Below are 21,594 nucleotides of genomic sequence, written 5' to 3' on the forward strand. Positions count from 1 at the left end.
AATGAGTCCATATAATGGAAGGAAAAGAAGACACTCTACTTATGCCTAAAAATCTTTATAAAATGCCTGATTTTAAGAGAGAGAGAGAGAAAACAAAAACCTCACTCCAAGTGCTATGAAATTACTTTGGTTCCCAGAATCACTGTGGGAATGTAGATTTTGAATTAGTAGTCAATACATAAAATACCTTCTACTATGCAGGGAGTACCTATCTACTTCTTTTATTCCCTGCAGCACCTAGACAATACTCTGCATATAAATTACAAAGTAAATGTTAGGCAACAGACTGATGAGTTCACAAAACTAGTTTGAGGAAAGACAGAATCTCCCAATACTGGATTCTGGAATTTGATCACAAAGCACCAGACTGTTACAGGGCAGGAATAAAATTCAAATGTTTGTGTTCCAACGTGTGGTTCTACCTCCAAATATAAACTAAGAAGGTAGTACATAACCAGAAAATCACTTAATGGATAATGGCTTTACCTTTCTGGCTTATTTAATTATGAGTGCATTTTTTTTATGTCCTCATGTTAGTATGGCCTTAGACTGAAATTTTGTAGTGTTAAAGCTCATTTAAGTGTCTAGGGCTATATACAGAATGATACTTGTAATTTTTTTCTTAAAAAAGGTGGTGGAAGAAATCATTAGCTAGTTGTCCATAGGTGTTCAAACTCCAGACATGCTGATTGAAATCTAAAAATCTGAGTTTTTTTAAAAAGATCTTTATCAGGGTTTCCCTGGTGGCACAGTGGATAAGAATCTGCCTGCCAATTCAGGGGACACGGGTTCGATCCCTGGTCCGGGAAGATCCCACATGCCGCAGAGCAACTAAGCCCGTGCACCACAACTACGGAGCCTGCGCTGTGGAGCCTGTGAGCCACAACTACTGAAGCCCGCATGCCTAGAGCCCGTGCACAGCATCAAGAGAAGCCACCACAATGAGAAGCCCGCGCACCACAACGAAGAGTAGCTCACGCTCGCTGCAACTAGAGAAAGCCTGCGCACAGCAATGAAGACCCAACACAGCCAAAAAAAAAAAAAAAAAAATGTATATCATGATACCCTGTGTGTGAGAATTCTCCTTTTTGGTTTTCTTTTTTTAACGGGTAATATGCATAATTACAAAATTTAAAAGGTACTAAAGGATATATGATGTCTGCTACCACCGCCCTCCCAGTTTTTTTCCACTAAAGCAATCAACTTTGCCTTAGTGACTAATTACATTGTTACTAGTTATTTGTCCTTGCAGAGCTTTTTAAGGCATTTATAAACATATACCTACTTAAACGTTTTTCCCACTCATACGATACCATACTACCTACAATATTCTGCACTTCATTTTTTCCCTGTAATTTATTTTGGAGATCTTTTTTTTTTTTTTTTTTTTTTTTTGCGGTACACGGGCCTCTCACTGTTGTGGCCTCCCCCATTGCGGAGCACAGGCTCTGGATGCACAGGCTCAGCGGCCATGGCTCACGGGCCCAGCCGCTCCGCGGCATGTGGGATCTTCCTGGATCGGGGCACAAACCCATGTCCCCTGCATCGGCAGGCGGACTCTCAACCACTGTGCCAGAGAAGCCCTGGAGATCTTTTTATATCAGTTCATGTAATACTCCTTCCATAATTTTAAGAGCTGCGTTTTATTCCACTATATGAATGTACCATAAATGTATTTAAACATTCCCTTTTATCCCTTAATCTTTTTATTTTGAAATAGCATCAAACTTACAAAAAAGTTGCAAGAATAGTATACAAGAACTCCTTTATTCACCGATAATTAACATTTTGTGTATTTGCTTTGTCATCCATCTCTCTCTCTCTCTGTGTATATATGTGTATACAAGTGTTCCTTGATTTATCATGGGGTTACATCCCGATAAACCCACTGTAAGCTGAAAATATTATAAGCTGAAAATGCATTTCATATACCTAACCTACCGAACATCATAGCTTAGCCTAGTCCACCTTAAACATGCTCAGAACACTTCCATTAGCCTACAGTTGGGTAAAATCATCTAACACAAAGCCTATTTGATAAAAAAAAGTGTTGACTATCTCATGTAGTTTAATGAATACTCTATTAAAAGTAAAAAACAGAATGGTTGTGTGGGTACAGAATGGTTGTAAGTGTATTGGTTGTTTACCATCCTGACTGCATGGCTGACAGGGAGCTATGGCTCACTGCTGCTGCCCAGCATCATGAGACAGTATCACACCATCAAGTCACAAATCTTAAGTCGAATCATCATCTGTATATGTATCCACATGTGATGGTTAATTTTAGGTGTCAATTGGACTGAGCCACGGTGCCTAGATAGTTGGTCAAACATTATTCTGGATGTTTCTGTGAAGATGTTTTTTGGATGAGATTAAAATTTTTTAGAAAAGTTATATACGGGCTCATGGATTTCCACTGCCTATCTGGACCAAAGCCAACCTGCCTACAGTCACTGCTGAGTGCCCAATCAGCCAGCAGCAGAGCAAGGTTCTTTAGGAGGCTGTATATGCTCTGAATCAGCAAACAGTATAGTGCTGTTTCTTCCATAGCCAGGATTCACAGGTCCAGGAATCAAGAGGTGGGGGGAGAGTGGCACCACTCACTATTACCCCTACTGACCCACCAGCAAAATTTTTGCTTCCTGTCTCTGTCACATTATACTCTGTTGGCCTAGAGGTCTTAGTTCCAAAGAGAGTAATGCTTCCACCAAGAGATACAACAATATCCATTGAACTAGAAGTTAAGACTGCATCCAACCACTTTGGGCTCCTCATGCCTCTAAAGCAACAAGCAAAGAAGGGAGTTACTATGCTGGGTGGAGTCACTGATCCTGATGACCAAGGAGAAATTGGATTGCTACTCCAGAATGGAGGTAAAGAAGAATAGAATACAGGAATCCCTTAGGGTAGCTCTTACTATTACCATCCCCTGTGATTAAAGTCAATGGAAAACTACAACAACCCAACAGGCAGGACTACTAATGGCCCAGACTCTTCAGGAACGAAGGTTTCGGGTCACCTCACCAGGTAAAAAAAAACCACAACCAGCTGAGGTGCTTGCTGAAGGCAAAGGAAATATGGACTGGGCAGTGGAAGAAGGTTATTAATACCAACTACAACCACATGACCAGTGAAACGAGGACTCTAATTGTAACGAGTATTTCTTATTTTGCTACAAATATGTTTGTGTGCGTGTATTAAATCTTTGTATTCCTTCCTCTCTTACCCACTTGTTACGTAACATAGCACGTACTGACTTTATACCACAGTATTGTTAACTTTACTTCCGAGCATTTAAGTTATAGGATATCAAGAAGAGTAAACATCACCCAAGGATTTTGCATCCTCTTTTGGGGAAAGGGTTAGGGCATTTTGGGTTGTACAAAGTATACTTATCTCATGTTAGGCTAATATATGATCTTGTTATGGCTTTTATTTGCAGATTAAGTATGGCATAAGGAGATGTGTATGGGCGCCCAGATATTCAGTCAAACATTATGCCAATGTTTCCATTAAGGTATTTTTTGGAATGAAATAAACATTTGGATTGGTGGATTCTGAGTAAAGCAGATTACTCTCCATAATGTAGGGGGGCCTCATCTAATCAGTCTGAAGGTCTTAACAGAAAAAGACTGACCTCCTCCCAAGTAAGAAGGAATTCTGCCAGCAGACTGCCTTTGGATTCAAACTGCAACTCTTTCCTGGGTTGCCAGCCTGCTGGGCTACCCCATATTTTAGACTCTCCAAGTCTCCACAACCATGTGAGCCAATTCCTTAAAATCCCTCTCCCTCTCCTCTTCCCAACCTGTGCATGGGTGTGTACATGCTATTTTGCATGTGCGCTCGCTCGCTCTCTCTCCATATATATGTGTGTGTGTGTATATACACACACACACACACACACACACACACACACACATTAACACATTCTATTGGTTTTGTTCCTCTGGTGAACCCCAATATAACATACATATAATTTTTTTCTGAAGCATTTGAGAGTAAGGTGTAGATATCATGCCCCTTTACTCATAAATACTCTTCTATTTTCATAAAGAGAAAATGTATTTACTCAAAAATATAGTTTCTATTTCCTGAGAAAGAGGTCTTACATGATTAAGTGCAATTATCAAAATCAGAAAATTTTATATTGATAAAATACTATTAGTTCATATTTAAATTTATAATTCACCAATTGTCTCAAGAAGGTTCTTGATAGCAATCTTAAATTTCCCAGTCTAGGTTGTAATCTAGTAGCATGAACTGCATTTATGTGTTATTTCCTTTTAGTTTCCTTCGGTCTACATCAGTTCTTTAGACTGTCTCTTGTGACACCAACATTTTGGAAGAGGACAGGTCAGTTATTTTGTAGTATGTCCCTACATGCTTCCCTCATTATTAGATTTAGGCTATGTATTTTTGACAGAGTACTACATAAGTGATGTTATATCCTTCTCAGTGGGTCATAACCATTTGTCCCATCATTGATAATAACTCTGCACTTGATTTAGGTGGTATCTGCCAGGTTTTCCACTTCAAAGTTACTATTTTTCCCTTTGTAATTGATAAGTGACTTATAGGGAGATACTCTACAATTATGCAAATATTTAGTTGGCATTCTAATATAAGGAAGATATTTCCCTTCTCCCCTATTTATCATCAGTATAGATTTTATTCAGTGAGCTATAATCCATTACTGTCCCTATTCATTCTGATGCTCAAGTTATCCCAGGTATGATTACAAATGGGAGCCTTTTCAAACTAGCTCCTATGCCCCCTGGACATGTCCCCAACATTTTTTGAGCACTTCCTTACTTTCTGGCATAAGTTGTTCCAGGTTCGTTAGAAAAATAGGTCTGCCCCAGCTTCTGAATCAGCCATTTCTTTGAAGACATTATGCTAAGTATTCATTTGTTGTGTCCTTCCTTGGAGATATTATGCTGTTATTTGAAGACATTAGGCTAAGTGAAATAAGCCAGTTACAAAAAGACAAATACTGTACGATTCCACTTATGTGAGGTACCTAGAACAGTCAAATTCGGAGAGACAGAAAGTAGAATGGTGGTTGTTGAGTGCTAGGAGGAGGAAGAGGGAAGTTATTGTTTAAGTGGTATGGAGTTTAAGTTTGGGAAGATGAAAAAGCTCTGGAGATGGATGGTGGTGAGGGTTTAACAACAATGTTAATGTATTTAATGACAATGAACTGTACAATTAAAATTGGTTAAAATGGTAAATTTTATGTAATGCATATCTTATCACATACACATACAATTCCCCCCAACCCTGCTGCCAAAAGCAAAGTATAGAGTAGGGATGGTAATATGGAACATACATTCCAATAGTGGCACACTACCTAATTTTAATGGCACTCAAAAGATAAAAAAGAAAGTTACTCTGTAAAAATTAGTATCATCAATGTTCCAATTAAAATTATGAAAAATCATTTTTCATTCAGGTTCTATTATACTATGAAAATAATGAATGAATGAAAGTTGTCTTGATTTAAGTTACTGAAAAACTTGTAAAAAATTAGTTCTCAATACTTAAAACAATAAGATATAGACAACTAACTGTTTTATTAAAATGAATTGAAAATTCAAATTGTAAAATAGATACAATTTTTTAATACCCTTAATAGCAGAATAAATTTTTACATGAAACTTTCTTTTTAAGTTGGAAGTTGCTTTGGTTAAATTTTTTTTGTTTTGTAGACTGAAGCTGAATATAGATACAGTTCAAAAGGAGATATACTAATGTATATTTGTATATAGATACATATGTAATACAGCATGACTTGGGAGGCTCGCCACTTTCTTAGGTATATAACCTCTGGGAAGTAATTTAATCTCTTGGTGACTTGGTTTCCTCATCTTTAAAATGAGATTTATTTAATACAATTACTGTGAGGATTAAATTAATAAAGATATGCAAACTATTAGCACATATTGTCTGTCACACAGGTAAATATTCAATAAAAATTTGCTAGTTTTACATGTTTATGTATAAATCTATACTTAATCAGTATTTTGCAGTATAATTTATTAACAATATTTGATGGATATTTTCCCATATCTATAAAGATCTACATAGTCATTTAAAATTACATTTAAAGTTGAAATTTTGAAAATAGCCCTAATTATTATAAATCAATGTAAATAATAATCATCACTTGAAATTCTTTTTTATTTGCCTGAATGAACATACTGATGTTGGTCAACAGCTCTTTTAGCAATTAGGAATGTGACACTTAAAAAAATTTTTTAAAACCAATCCACATTTTAAAAAGTATCTTTTGGGCTTCCCTGGTGGTGCAGTGGTTGAGAGTCCACCTGCCAATGCAGGGGACACGGGTTCGTGCCCCGGTCCGGGAAGATCCCACATGCGGCGGAGCAGCTGGGCCCATGAGCCATGGCCGCTGGGCCTGCGCGTCCGGAGTCTGTGCTCCACAACGGGAGAGACCATAGCAGTGAGAGGCCCATGTACCGCAAAAAAAAAAAAAAAAAAGTATCTTTTGACTCATCACTACACTTTTAGGAATTTATCTGAAATACACACTTACAATAATGTTCACTTGTCTGTAATCACAAGGGACTGGATATAATCTAAATGCTCATCAATAAGGGGGCTGGCTAAGTATATAAAACATCCTTATAACTTAAAATATCCCACAGTCACTAAAAAAAAATTAATGAGGTAGAGCTATACATAGTGATATAGAAGGATTTCCAGAATATAAAGTAAGAAAAGCAACAGAAAAATACATTTAGCAATGATCTCATTTATGCTTAAAAATAAAATGCAAAAAACTAAAAAACAGATTTTTTCCTGCTTAAAAATTTAATAACAGTAAATTGCTAATAGTGGTAAATTCTGGGGGATGGAAAAAGAGACATCTTTCTATTCTTCTATTCTTCTATAGACATCTTCTATTCTTCTTCTGTATTATTTGAAAAATTTTAAACCTTTTTTCTTTTATTGTGGTAAAAGTATACACAATGTAAAATTTACCATTTTAACCATTTTTAAGTGTACAGGTCAGTGGCATTAACCATTACCACTATATACCTCCAGAACTGTTTCCATTATTTGAAATTTTTATCATGAGCTTGTACTGTTCAGTTTCCGCAACAACTTATTATTACAAAGATTTAAAAATTTAGTATGGTCAGTGATGAGAACCATCAATAGAAAAAGATCATATGACAATGGACAAGGTTTTGCTCAATTAAAAAAAATTACCTTAACTCCTTTTATCTTAGTTATATTTTCATTTTGTTTTTATCATGAATGACAAAAATTATATTTACTAAAGTTTTAAAAATTGTCTTGACTTAATTCTTTTTCCATTTATAGAAACCAAAATTGTTCTGAAGATTTTTTTTTTTTTAATTTAGCATGAACTGAAACTTAACCCTTGCTGGATAGGGCTTTACACTTTCTCCTCTGTCCTGGAAACCCAGGATAGCAAATAGACAATGACCTCAAATAGTCATTATGAACATTAGCAACTATCCAAATCTGAATCACTCCATTTCTGTTGTTTGGTATTCAGGCAAATAGTTCCATACAGTTGATACCAGAGCAAGTAAAAGCTATAGCTAAGACCCACCAATTGCTTAGTATTTGCAAGGGAAAAAATATCAACCATACAGTAGAGCAACAAGAGAACATCGTTAGCAGATGATCAAAATTAACATCACCAATGAGAGGCAGAAGGATATCATGTGCCTCTAGATGTGATATACTGAGGACACAAAATCACTTATGTAGTTTTCCACCTAGGAATGTAAAACCTGCACCTAATCATAAGGAAACATGAAACAAAAAGAGGAACAATCTATTAAAAAGGGGGGCAGGGTGATTGTGAACTATACTCTTCAAAAATGTCAATGTCGGGGCTTCCCTGGTGGCGCAGTGGTTGGGAGTCTGCCTGCTGATGCAGGGGACACGGGGTTCGTGCCCTGGTCCGGGAGGATCCCACATGACGCGGAGCGGCTGAGCCTGCGCGTCCGCGTCCGGAGCCTGTGCTCCGCAACGGGAGAGGCCACAGCAGGGAGAGGCCCGCGTACAGCAAAAAAAAAAAAAAAAAGTCAATGTCATAAAAGACAAAGGCTGTGGAAATGTTCTTGTTTAAAGGAGACTAAAAAGACATGGCAAGTGAATGCAATACCTGATCCTAGATTGGATTATTTTTTTTTTAAGATTGGATCTTGAAGGAAGAAAATGCTATCAAGAATGTTACTGGATCAACCAATAAAACTACAATAGAGATGCTAGATTATACAAAATTACTGTATCAATGTTAACTTTGTTGACGTTGATAACTGTACTGTAGTTATTTAAGGAAATACACACTGAAGTATTTAGGGGTAAAGGGCTACAATGGACACCACTTAAATTGAAATAGCTGAGGAAAAAAATACTATTTAACAGAAAAAGATCAAATGATAAAGCAAATGGAGTAAAATATCAATAAAAGGTGAGTCTAGGTCAAGGGTACATGGATGTTCTTTGTCGTTTTCTTATTTCTGCAACTTTTCTGAAAGCTTGAAATTATTCTCAAATTTAAAACATTAATGAAAAAGTTACAGAGAAAAAAGATTTAGAACCTCTAAATCTAAAAAGATTTAGAGGCCTCTGGTTTAAGTAAGTTAGAATTTAAGGAAGAAAGGCAGAGAAAGAATGTGAGAATTGGGAAAAGATACCTATATGGATAACAAACTTCGAATGGGATGAAGCTAAATGATTTAAAATAAAGAGAAATTAAATCCTAAAATTAAATTTAGGACTTATAAAATAATGTTTGAAAAATCAAAGTGCTTTACCTTAATTTAGCTGAACGTAGTATTCTGGTAAGTGAAACACAATTTCCTTCCATGATACCCTTTCCAACCGTGGGAATAATGCTTTTGCGGCAAGCGACATATAATGAACATGCCAACCAGTGGATAACTTCTCCCTGGCAGGCAAAAGATAAAACAGCAAAATGGATACACTATGTTAAAACGCTTGAATTCTAGAATCAAAAGAGATCTTAGAATTACCTGATCTAATATTCATCCTGTATTAACAGGCCAGAGAAATGAAGATATTTGCCCAAGGTCACAAAACTTAGTTGGTTGCAGTAATGGGTATAAAACTCCTTACTCTTAGTCCTGTGTAACATGCTAAATCCGTATTAATCTAAAGATAGATCTCTCACCTATACCCCAAATCTAATATTATTGAAGAGTTTTCAATTTCTCAGCATTAGCTTTCTCAATATTATAACACCAGTCATGGCCTTGATGATGCTGAAGTTCCTACCATTTTAGTTTTAGGTTTCTTTTTTAACCAGTTTGGCAGAGAAAGGAAAGAACAGAGTAGAAGATGGCAAGAGAATTACACATATAAAAATTAACACCCATCACAACACAAAGGAGACTGTCAGTTTTGTGAGGTAAAAATTTGGGGAATTATTTACCCTAATCTTTAAAATAGTAAGTATGGCTCTCTATCTTAGCAGACACTTCAATTTGCAATGCTACAAAAAAGGTGTCATTCGGGAATTCAACACTTAATTCTCTGCTTTAGGCTTGAGATATCCAAGCTAGATTCACTTTATGACTTCACTGATGAGTTTTACATAAAATTAAGAACTAGACTCAAATCTCATAGCACAACACAATACTGTTGTGCAGATCCTCTTTAAAATCAGACTCTAAAAGAATAAAATGATTGATAAAGATTTCTTGTAATAATCCAAAAGGGGTGGGTAGAGATGGGTAGCCACCAATAAAGCTAAGACCTAGTGTTCCTACCCTAAAGTACTATAGTGAAAAGTCTCATTTGCTCAAGGCATTAAAGGAGGCAGGTAAGCTTAAGGTTGAATACTTTTAGAAGCCTTGATTAACGAATTGTTTGGGTATAGCATCCAAGTACTCTATAGCTTTTGGATACAGGCTACTAGATGAAAACACTATTAAGACAGAGAAAATTTAAGAACCAAAATTACTGCTTTGATTTTTTTCCTTAAAAAAAAAGCACCTATAGTATTTAATTTAGTTCCTTTACGCTAGGCCTTAGAAATACAAAAACAGTTTCTAACATCAGGGTACTCCAAGTGTAGAGCTAAGAGGAACAGATATTATACTATTATCTATAATTGGTGAGATATATGTTTTAAAAAGAATTTAAGAGAAAGTGTTTTGGGAGAATATAGTGTAGTTACTGATTTTGACTGGGGGTCTGGGAAGGGTTCACAGAGGGAGACAAAAGTGCTAAGTGGTGAAAAATCACCAGAATGTACGGGGGGGAAGTGGGGTGGGTAAGCAGGAGCTAGTCAGGTAGACTAGAGGGGATAGGGGCTGGGCAGAGGGGTTCTTAGGAAGCAGCAGATATATGAAAATGCCCTCCACCAAAAACAAAGCATAAAAGAAAAGGAAAATAAAACACTCTAGATAGAATAAACACTCACAAAATCTCAATTCACACAGCTGTGATTTTGGTCAAACATTTAAGATATCCTGATGAACTCGGCCTAACTGGAGATTCAGCTCTTCAACTTTCTCTGCAGTTGGGAGTGAGGGAAAAGTTTCCAGGCAGAGGGATCGGCATGGAGAAAGCACGCAAGTAGGAACAAGCTTGGCATATTCAAGAATCTGAAAGATGTGCCCAGGTTAATACCTTGACCTCCATCTGCACTCAGCAGTGCTTTTTCAGTGACAGACCAAATGAGGACTCGATGTCAGAAATGCTTTCTCAGACTTTAAAAGTTTGTTTCCAATCTAGAGACCATAATTTATAATCTCCCTTAGCTTCTTATTCTTTCCTCAGCTTTCCAGTCGTGTCACCCAGAGATGCACATCACTGTCCTTCATCCAGTCTATCCAGTCCTACCCTGGAGACATACAAGAGTCTCTCTTCTCCTCTCTCTCTCTCTCTCTCTCACACTCACTCACACACACACACACACACACACACATTCAACTCCAAATTTCCAACTCTATGCCTTAGAGCCCACCCATTATTTCACCAGGTGATGAGTCAGCAGAGCACTCTGGGTGAGACCAGCTCTCTTGGATCACGAAAACCTTTGACCATAAGGCTACTGGAGTAATTGCAAATACATTCCATCACAATTCTACCTCTATACTGGGCTTATGCTTGTCTGGGTTCCTATGACAATTAGCAGAACGACCCTGGGCAAGACAATCCTCTGGGCCTTGATAATATTGCCTGGAAAGCAGGTTTAATACTCGCTGCCCTGCCACGTTCACAGGGCTGTTGTGAGGACTTAATGCAAGAACGGTTGGGGAAAATCTAATGATAGCCTACATTTATTTTGGTTAGAGACAGACACTGTGATTAGCATCTGGATAATCTAATTATCCCCATCTGAGAGAGGAGGAAACTGTGGCCGAGAGATAAGCATTGTGTGCACACTGGCTCTGATCAAACTGCTGTACAGTGGCAATACTGCCGAAAGAGCAAGCCACACCTCGAGGCGGAAGGGTGAAGAGATTATGGCTCAGACTCCTAACTCCGGCTCCACCTCTAACGGTGCGACCTTGCGCTTAACCTCTTCGGGGCTCAGCTTTCCCATCTGTGTAACGGGGATCACAACATGTTCGAAGAGGTGTGGCGGCGAGAACCAAGTAAGATGACATATTTAAAGCGCTGGGCAGTGTCGTCTGGGCACACAATTCACGTAAGCTTCTGCCATTAGAGTAACTGTTTAAGCAGATTTAAGGGCAGTCCCATGACGTTTGTGGCACTGGTCTGAAGACTAGGGGACCCTGAGTGGCATGTGACCTTGGACAAGCCACTCCTTTTCCGGACTTCGGTTTCCCGCCTCAAAATAAATGGAGAGATTGATCTACACTCGCCCTTCCAGCTTCGCACTCCTCGGCGCGGGGCTGGGCAGAGACCCTTCCCGGTGGGGAAACTCCCACCGCCCCATAGGGTGGGGTAGGGGCGGGGCGGGGGTGGGGCCTGGCGAGCTCGGTCTCGCCGCCCCACCTGCCGCCGCTCACCTCTAGGCTGTAGTTGCTCCGGATGGCGGTGAAGTCGTCCAGGGCTTCGGCCGCGCTCCCCTCATCCAGGTTCAGCTCCTGGCACAGGGCCTGCAGCGCCTCCCCGGCCGCGGCGACCACCGCCGCCCCCTCAGAGTGGGGATCGTCCTCGTCCATACCCTCAGGCCCGGCGGGCGGCGCGGTCACAGACCCCCCAGCTCCTTTCTCCCTCCAGGGCGCGCTACCCACAACCACCCGCGCCAAAAGCGCGCGAAAATCGGTAGCCGCAGAACGACGTCTCTTCGATGGTCTGCATCCGCGTTTCTCCTCAAAAAGGTCCGTTTCTCCTCCAGGGCTCCTAGCCTCCCTCTCCGGAAATGTGATAAGAAGACGGACTCCGGGGCCTAGAAAACCCGGACTTGGCCCTTGGCGGACAGCGGTGCACACAGCCGGCAGGGCAAATTTGTAGCGGAGGGATCGGCGGTCCGCGCGCAGGATCTGCTGGGAGTTGTAGTCCACATCCTGCCTTGGAGCCGGCTGCGCCTCCCTTTCTTGGTGGCTCTTTGGTTTGGGCCCCGCTGGGCTGCCAGTTGCGAGGCGGCCCCGTTCATCTTAGGGGGAAACCTCTTCTCTTCTGCCCGGCCAACCCACGGGCCTGGGTTTGTCACTGCCCCGGGACGCCATAGTCTGATCGAGAATTGCCCCTTGAGTTAGAAGATGGAGGAGGGACCTGAAAAAAGTGGTCTCTCGACAGCGAGGGCGGGGGAGGGCCTCGTCGCCCTCTCCTCAGTGTCTCCAGCGCCTAGTGAGTGGTCTTTTGAATGACTGAAGGGTTGGTGAGGCAAGGTTTATTGGGGGACACTTGTCCATCTCTTCTTGATCCCTAGACGAGGCTTGACCTGGGCTGAAAGAAATGCAGTAAGGAGCCACTTTCTCAGCTTCCTGGGAACTGGGACCCTGGAACCCAGTAAAGACTGTTATTCCAGACTTAGGAATGGCCTGAGCATAAGCCTGAAGGCGTGGAGCTGGTCTCGAGGCTTACCCTTCCGCTTCACCAAAAACACCTTCTCCAAGAGCCAGAGTGATCATTTGAAAAGGTAAATCAGAGCACGTCAGTACTTCACACAAGACCCTTCAGTAGATTCCTTTTGCCCTTAAAATAATATCCAGACTTCTTGACCTGGCCTATAAGGCCCCATGTGATCTGGCCTCACCAGGGCATTGTCCCCCTCCTCAGGTATATAATAAGATCCAACCTCACTGCTTTGTTTTGGAACCTTGGAAATGCCAAGCTGCCAAACTAGTTCTTGCCTCAGAGCCTTTTTCCCGTGCTGCTCAAACGGCCCCACATACTCTATGGCAGACCTTTGCTTGTCTGGCTCCTCCTCATCCTTCAAGTTCAGCTAAAAGTCATCTTGTCAGGCCACCCCTGAGCACTGTATTTAAAATAGCTGACCCTGGTGGCGCAGTGGTTGAGAGCCCGCCTGCCAATGCAGGGGACGTGGGTTCGTGCCCCGGTCCGGGAAAATCCCACATGCCGTGGAACTGCTGGGCCCGTGAGCCATGGCCGCTGAGCCTGCGCATCCGGAGCCTGTGCGCCGCAATGGGAGAGGCCGCGGCAGTGAGAGGCCCGTGTACCGCAAAAAAATAATAATAATGAATAAAATAAAATAGCTGACCCGCATATCCCCCCATCCACCCCATTTCATTGTCTTCATAGCATCTTATCACTATCTGAAATTATCCTATTTGTTTATTCGCTGGCTCTTCCTACTAAAATGTGAGTTGCATGAGAGCAGGGGCCTTCCTTTCATGTTCACTGTAGTCCAAAGTATATAGATGAGTGACCAACTCGTAGTTGGCACTCAGTACTTAGCATGGTGTGTTTGAAAAATTACAAAGAAAACCTTTGTTGCTTGGATGAGGGAAGGAGTCACCAGAGATGAAAATGGAAGACAGGTCAAGTTAGGTTGCAAAGGATCTTATAAAGGTAAAAACGTGCACATTATCAGGGATTTTAATGGAAGGAGGTGAATGATCAGTATGTGTTTTGGACAGGTTCCTCTGGCTGCAGTGTCACACGTGGAGTGCATGGGGTAGAGAGTAGAGGTATGAAGATGGTGGGAGGTTGGTCCAGCGTAGAAAGGAGCCAGTCTGGAGAGACAACTTTGTCCTAGAACTGAAGGGGGCACTACTGAAGGGGAGGCATCTCCAATACCAGGTTTCCATCTGGGCCAAGAGGGTGAAAGGTGATACTGTCAACTAGAATGGGAGTACAACCAGAGGGATAAGATCAGTTCTGGAACTGTTGTGTATGGGATGCTTGCAGGCAGTTTAAAAGGAGGCTGTTGGATCCTGGAATGTAGCCCCTCTCTCCTGGGCAATTTCCCAGTCTTCTACATTCTCCACACGTGGGGAGGGGTGGGACTTGGGAACCAGTGGCAAGCTGGGTCTCAAATGAGTAAAAACTCAAACTCCCCCTAAAAATTCAGACGCAAACTGAACCGCCCACGTGGAACTTCCAACTCTGCTTTCTTCTAGCTGACTTCAGGGCCATCTCATTATTATTTTCTGAAAGGGATGTTGGCATATAGTGTCCGTACAGAGACTTACCTCCCATGAGATTTTACTTAGAGGTTATGGGCCGTTAAGGGGAGGTCTATCTCCAGTGCCAAGGGTTCTGTAACAGGGCTTATCATCCCTCCTCCTAACTTCCTTTCCTGTCAGCAAAGAAATGTCAGGATTAGTGGAGGTGAAATGGATGAAGGTCTTCCTGTACTGGCTCATTTGTTTTCTAATTAACCTACTGTGCTTCTTTAAGAGAGAGCTCCAGGAGTGGAGACAGCCTAGACATGAAGATTTGGGAATTCTCAGGCAGTACCTGAAGCTAAGGGAGCAGGTTCATATCACTCAGGGAATGTGTTGGCATGAGAAGAGACTCAGGGGTAGAACCTCTAGGAACACCAACATTTCAGGGATGGGCAAAACTTTAGGAGTGAATGAAAAAAAAAAAAAAAACTGTCCAGAGAGGTATAAAAACAAGGAGAAGTAATTCAGAGGCCAGGAAAGAATTACTCCATAGAGTACTACCAACACGACAGAGAACTCAGATAGGATGAGGAATTCAAAGAAGATACCTCATGTATTATCTTTCATATGTTTTCAGTGACCTTTGCCAGAGACAGCTGCCTTTAGCACAGTGGGAGTGGAAGCCAGATTACTGTGATTGAGGGGCTAATGGGAGGAAGGTCAGAAAGTTGAAGTAGGAAGTAAAAACTTCTCTTTAAGTAGTCCGGTGGAGGAGAGCCAAATGGAAAGGTATTTTCTAGGACTGGGAAACGCAAGCATGCGAGTAATCAGAGACAGGCAGCAGGCAGAGATTGAAAATAAAAAAAGATCATCAATATAGTCAGGCTCCAGAGAAAGTGGCCAAGCCGGGGATCCAGAGCCTGCCCTTCCTCTTCACAGCTCTTGTCTGGAAGGGGGTCACCTCACATCTAGATTAAGCACAACGGCTAGGTGCTCTGGTGAGAGCAAAATAGCAACATACAGTCGGGTGTTGAGAGTGGGAAAGGTTTGGAACAACTTGAGAAATATCACTGGCTCTGTCAAATGCAGACACCATGGTTGGAATTTTTTGAGGAAAAATGCAGTAAAAGTAAGTCTACCCCATGAGATCCTGGGTTTCGTAGCTAGTCCTGGACAAGATCACAAGAGCTGAGAAGCCTCAAGTTTTTTGCCTTTGCCATAACTAATCAATCTCTTTTTTATCCAGATCTGAACTTCAGAGGGTCATTCTGGCCTTGAAAAGAAACCAAGATAAAAGGAAACAGCTCTCAGGAATTATAAATCAAATAGAACCTGAGACTCATTGCCCCGTTTTTCATCCCTTTAGTAAGTAGTTGGGCTTTCAGTGAGTTGCAGTATACGTACTATAGCCCATTTCTTCTTTGCAGCTGGATTTGATTCTCCTGATTCTTGTCCCACTTCATGCATACTAAGTCCTGAAAGCCCTTCATTTCTTCATTCCAAAAATGTTTACTGAATGCCTGCCATGTGCAAGATACTGATTCTTCCTTTGTTGTGACTTTCAGGTCATCCAGACTTGAACTGAGGGGCATTGCTGGCTTGAAAATGATCCAAGAACAAAAGAAACACCTCTCAAAGGTCATCCACCAAACAAACAAAAACTGAGAAACACTCTCTGTTGTTTTCTCCTCAGGAGTGAATCTGGGCTCTAACTTCGGATTTTCAGTAAGTCATATCTTATCTATGTAAAGCCTTCCATTTTCCCCTCCTATGTTTTGATTCATCTGATCCGTAACCCTTTACATCCAATTAACCACTCATGTCTATGACTTTTCCGTTTGCCATGTTGTAATTCTCAGACTGTCCTGAATTGAATTATTAGGAAGTGCAGGCCTTGGAAATGAGGCCACGATAAAAGGAAAATACTCTTGAGTTCCCTTATTTCCCTTATGAAATAAAGCAAATTTAAGCAGTACTCTTTTTTTTTTTCCTCTTTTGGATTGTAACTAAACTATATCATTGTTTTGTTTTGTTTTTTTACATCTTCGTTGTAGCATAATTGCTTTACAATGTTTTGTTAGCTTCTGCTGTGTAACAAAATAAATCAGCTATATGTATACATATATCTGCAAATCCCCTCCCTCTGGGGCCTCCCTCCCACCTCCCTATCCCACCCCTCTAGGTGGACACAAAGCACTGAGCTGATCTCCCTGTGCTATGCAGCCTCTTCTCACTAGCTATCTATTTTACATTTGGTAGTGTATATAAGTCATTGCCACTCCCTCACTTCGTCCCAGCTTACCCTTCCACCTCCCCATGTCCTCAAGTCCATTCTCTATGTCTGCGTCTTTATCCCTGTGCTGCCCCTAGGTTCATCAGAGCCATTTTTTTTTTTTAGATTCCATATATGTGTGTGTTTGTGTGTGTGTGTGTATTTGTTTTTCTCTTTCTGACTTACTTCACTCTGTATGACAGACTCTAGGTCCATCCACCTCACTACAAATAACGCAATTTCGTTTCTTTTTATGGCTGAGTAATATTCCATTGTATATATGTGCCACATCTTCTTTATGCATTCATCTGTCGATGGACACTTAGGTTGCTTCCAAGTCCTGGCTACTGTAAATAGTGCTGCAGTGAACATTGTGATACATGTCTCTTTTTGAATTATGGTTTTCTCAGGGTATATGCCCAGTAGTGGGATGGCTGGGTCATACGGTAGTTCTATTGTTAGTTTTTTAAGAAGCCTCCATACTGTTCTCCATAGTGGCTGTATCAATTTACATTCCCACCAACAGTGCAAGAGGGTTCCCTTTTCTCCACACCCTCTCCAGCATTTGTTGTTTGTAGATTTTTTGATGATGGCCATTCTGACTAGTGTGAGGTGATACCTCATTGTGGTTTTGATTTGCATTTCTCTAATGATTAGTGATGTTGAGCATCCTTTCACGTGTTTGTTGGCAATCTGTATATCTTCTTTGGAGAAATGTCTGTTTAGGTCTTCTGGCCATTTTTGGATTCGGTTGTTTGTTTTTTTGATATTGAGCTTGTAAATTTTGGAGATTAATCCTTTATCAGTTGCTTCATTTGCAAATATTTTCTCCCATTCTGAGGGTTGTCTTTTCGTCGTTTTTATGGTTTCGTTTGCTGTGTAATAGCTTTTAAGTTTCATTACGTCCCATTTGTTTATTTTTGTTTTTATTTCTATTTCTCTAGGAGGTGGGTCAAAAAGGATCTTGCTGTGATGTATGTCATAGAGTGTTCTGCCTATGTTTCCCTCTAAGAGTTTTATAGTGCCTGGCCTTACATTTAGGTCTTTAATACATTTTGAGCTTATTTTTGTGTATGGTGTTAGGAAGTGTTCTAATACCATTCGTTTACATGTAGCTGTCCAGTTTTCTCAGCACCACTTATTGAAGAGGCTGTCTTTTCTCCATTGTATATTCTTGCCTCCTTTGTCAAAGGTAAGGTGACCATATGTGCATGGGTTTATCTCTGGACTTTCTACCCTGTTCCATTCATCTGTATGTCTCTTTTTGTGCCAGTACCATACCATCTTTTTTTCTTTTTTTTTTGCGGTACGCGGGCCTCTCACTGTTGTGGCGTCTCCTGTTGCGGAGCACAGGCTCCGGACGCGCAGGCTCAGCGGCCATGGCTCACAGGCCCAGCCGCTCCGCGGCATGTGGGATCTTCCCGGACCAGGGCACAAACCCGTGTCCCCTGCATCGGCAGGCGGACTCTCAACCACTGCTCCACCAGGGAAGCCCAATACCCTGGGCTTGATTACTATGGCTTTGTAGCATAGTCTGAAGTCAGGGAGCCTGATTCCTCCAGCTCCATTTATCTTTGTCCAGATTGCTTTGGCTATTCGGGGTCTTTTGTGTTTCCATATGAATTGTAAAACTTTTTGTTCTAGTTCTGTGAAGAATGCCATTGGTAGTTTGATAGGGATTGCACTGAATCTGTAGATTGCTTTGGGTAGTAGAGTCATTTTCACAATATTGATTCTTCCAATCCAAGAACATGGTGTATCTCTCCATCTGTTTCTATCGTCTTTGATTTCTTTCATCAGTGTCTTATAGTTTTCTGCATACAGGTCTTTTTTCTCCTTAGGTAGGTTTATTCCTAGGTATTTTATTCTTTTTGTTGCATTGGTAAATGGGAGTGTTTCCCTAATTTCTCTTTCAGATTTTTCGTTGTTAGTGTATAGGAATGCAAGAGATTTCTGTGCATTAATTTTGTATCCTGCTACTTTACCAGATTCATTGATTGGGTCTAGTAGTTTTCTGGTAGCATCTTTAGGATTCTCTATGTATAGTATCATGTCATCTGCAGTGACAGTTTTACTCCTTTTCCGATTTGTATTCCTTTTATTTCTTTTTCTTCTCTGCCATGACTAAAACTTCCAAAACTATGTTGAATAATAGTGGTGAGAGTGGGCACCTTTGTCCTGTTCCTGATCTTAGGGGAAACGGTTTCAGTTTTTCACCATTGAGAATGATGTTGGTTGTGGGTTCGTCACATATGGCCTTTATTATGTTGAGGTAGCTTCCCTCTGTGCCCACTTTCTGGAGAGTTTTTATCATAAATGGGTGTTGAATTTTGTCAAAAGCTTTTTCTGCATTTATTGAGATGATCATATGGTTTTTATCCTTCAATTTGTTAATGTGGTGTATCACATTGATTGATTTGCATATATTGAAGAATCCTTGCATTCCTGGGGTAAACCCCACTTGATCATGGTGTATGATCCTTTTAATGTGCTGTTGGATTCTGTTTGCTAGTATTTTGTTGAGGATTTTTGCATCTATGTTCATCAGTGATATTGGCCTATAGTTTTCTTTTTTTGTGCCATCTTTGGTTTTGGTATCAGGGTGATGGTGGCCTTGTAGAGTGAGTTTGGGAGTGTTCCTCCCTCCGCTATTGTATCATTGGTTTTTAGTAAACAGTACTGCCAAAATCACCAAAAAGAAAACCCACCCCATGCTGTCCTCTTTGTTATCACTGACTCCCCTGCTCCTTCATCCTCTATACCTAATTACTAAGTCTTGTGGATTCCTCCTCCACCAGATTTCTAGCTGTCTTTCAACATGTTATATTTTCTCTTACAATCCATCTTATGTTTACTTACTAGTCTAGTCTTTCTCAAGCAGCATTTGTAACATGTCTCTTTCTCAGGACTCTTCAGGGCTCCCCTATTACCAGTTGAATCAATTTAGGCAGCTAAGCATTGAAGCACATCTGTCAGGTCCAGCCTCACCTGCATGCTTTTTTTTTTTTTTCTTTTGTCGATATGCTCTCCCTACTTTTTCTCAGGGTACATATTGGGTTTTATTTTTCATTATTATCCAATGGCCTGCCGTGTTAACACTCAACTGAGCTTTTTTGAATAGAAAATGAAGTATGGGTGGTTAGATAGATTTACTCTGCCCTTCATTTCTGATCCAGATACATCATGAAGGTTGTTTCTATTTTGATCCCACTGTGCCTCTATGATTAGCCTCCCAGTTGTGGTTTAGTATTTCATAGTTCCCCAGAGCATGTGTCGAGAGCCTGATGAAGACCTTTAGAGGCTCCAAGACTAAAAAGATGATAGTATACAGCCTTCCAAATGTAATTCAAAATATAAACAATTCCAAACCCCAAAATAAGGGTAAGAAAGTACAACAAAGTTCTGATTATTTTTCCCAGCATGAATATTTCATTTTGAAATTCTTTATAAAAAAAAAAAATTTTTTTTTTCCCCATCTTTGTTCTGCCCTAAGCAACTACTTAGTCTGCACATGCCCCTCTTAGGAAAAACTACTCACCAGCTAACCTTCTAACGGTCAAAAAAAAGCAGTTAATAGTTGTCGGGGAGGGGCAAGACCAGCCCTCATCATTCTTCTGGTTCTTGTTCCTCAAAGGAAAAACTAACGTGGTGGTCCTTAAGCTGAGTCCCTACAGAGAAAGTAGTGCCAGGGATAGGATACTCGAAAGGATAGTTACTCGATTTTTCTACTCGAAAGGATAGTTAACGATTTTTCTACCTCGCTTAGACTTTAGATAAAGAAATTAAAAACCAAAAAGCCCAATTTAACCTAATGTTAATTCTAAGGCATTTATCCATCAAAATCTATGTCCAGGGCACTCAATTTAGTCACAAGAAGATATTTCAGAATAGCGTTTTCTTTGAAGTTTTCCTCTAAGAGACTGTCCTGATACTTCATTCTACCTAGAACCAAAACTTAGGATCACTTTTGTTTCCTGAATGTATAATGTTAATCCTGCTCTGCTGTATTCCCAGAGAAGTTGGAAAAATGAACACTGGTTTAACCTACCCGCTACCGCCCCCCAGAGAATAGCCTTTTAATCAGAAGGTCTTGGTGGAAAAGTCATTCATATGAGAGGGATATATGTAACACCCAAAGATAGCAACAGCAGGAACAGTCTTGGCGAGATTATCCCTGTTGCTTTTTTCCTCATTTCGATTTCCTCATTCAGTTTAGAGAAATTGGTATTTTCCTTTTCTTCTTTGAAACAGCTAAAGCTATTACCTAGGGAGCTACTGAAGAAGGTACAGACAATTGGAATCAAGAAATTTGAGTCGGGCTTCCCTGGTGGCGCAGTGGTTGAGAGTCCGCCTGCCGATGCAGGGGACGCGGGTTCGTGCCCTGGTCCGGGAAGATCCCACATGCCGTGGAGTGGCTGGGCCCGTGAGCCATGGCCGCTGAGCCTGCACGTCCCAAGCCTGTGCTCCGCAATGGGAGAGGCCACAACAGTGAGAGGCCCACGTACCGCAAAAAAAAAAAAAAAAAAAAGAAAGAAATAGGAGGCAGATGAGGATGAGGCCAGATGGCTTAGCAACTTACAAAACGTTGTGAGGATTTTGGATTTTATTGTGTGTGAGATGGGAAGCCATTGGAGGGTTTTGAGCAGACAAAGGACACAAGTGACCTACATTTATTCAATAAATATTAAATTGAACATCTACTGAGTGGCAGATTCTGTGCTGGAATAAGTCAGGGGTGTAGAGAGGCAGGAAGAGCTAGATCACACAAGACCTTGTATTCTAAGAACAGATGGAAATCATTGG

The 21,594-nt window shown here is 40.9% G+C and overlaps 1 protein-coding gene and 1 long non-coding RNA gene across 5 annotated transcripts in view; one reads left to right on the forward strand and one right to left on the reverse strand.

Annotated features, from left to right (window-relative positions):
• Window positions 1-12,469, reverse strand: part of RBL1 (RB transcriptional corepressor like 1) — a 76,011-nt gene extending 63,542 nt beyond the window's left edge. The window contains exons 1-2 of one of the 3 annotated variants that reach the window (XM_067708071.1): window positions 12,012-12,469; window positions 8,823-8,956 (exon numbers count right to left, since the gene is read on the reverse strand). In XM_067708071.1, coding sequence (XP_067564172.1) covers window positions 8,823-8,956; window positions 12,012-12,167 — 290 coding nt within the window. In that variant the 5' untranslated portion in view covers window positions 12,168-12,469. The remainder of the gene's footprint in view (window positions 1-8,822; window positions 8,957-12,011) is intronic. The other 2 variants (XM_067708072.1, XM_067708073.1) reach the window with 2 other exon arrangements.
• Window positions 11,812-21,478, forward strand: LOC137207798 (uncharacterized). Of its 2 annotated transcripts, XR_010935255.1 has the most exons (4): window positions 11,812-11,914; window positions 12,344-13,087; window positions 16,085-16,244; window positions 21,043-21,478. It is a non-coding gene; the product is annotated as an uncharacterized lncRNA (long non-coding RNA). The 2 variants fall into 2 exon arrangements; XR_010935254.1 differs by lacking the exon at window positions 21,043-21,478 and having other exon boundaries at window positions 16,085-16,469.
• Window positions 21,479-21,594: the final 116 nt, after the last annotated feature.

Source organism: Pseudorca crassidens, chromosome 15 (genome assembly GCF_039906515.1).
Source record: "Pseudorca crassidens isolate mPseCra1 chromosome 15, mPseCra1.hap1, whole genome shotgun sequence".
Taxonomy (NCBI): Eukaryota; Metazoa; Chordata; class Mammalia; order Artiodactyla; family Delphinidae; genus Pseudorca; species Pseudorca crassidens.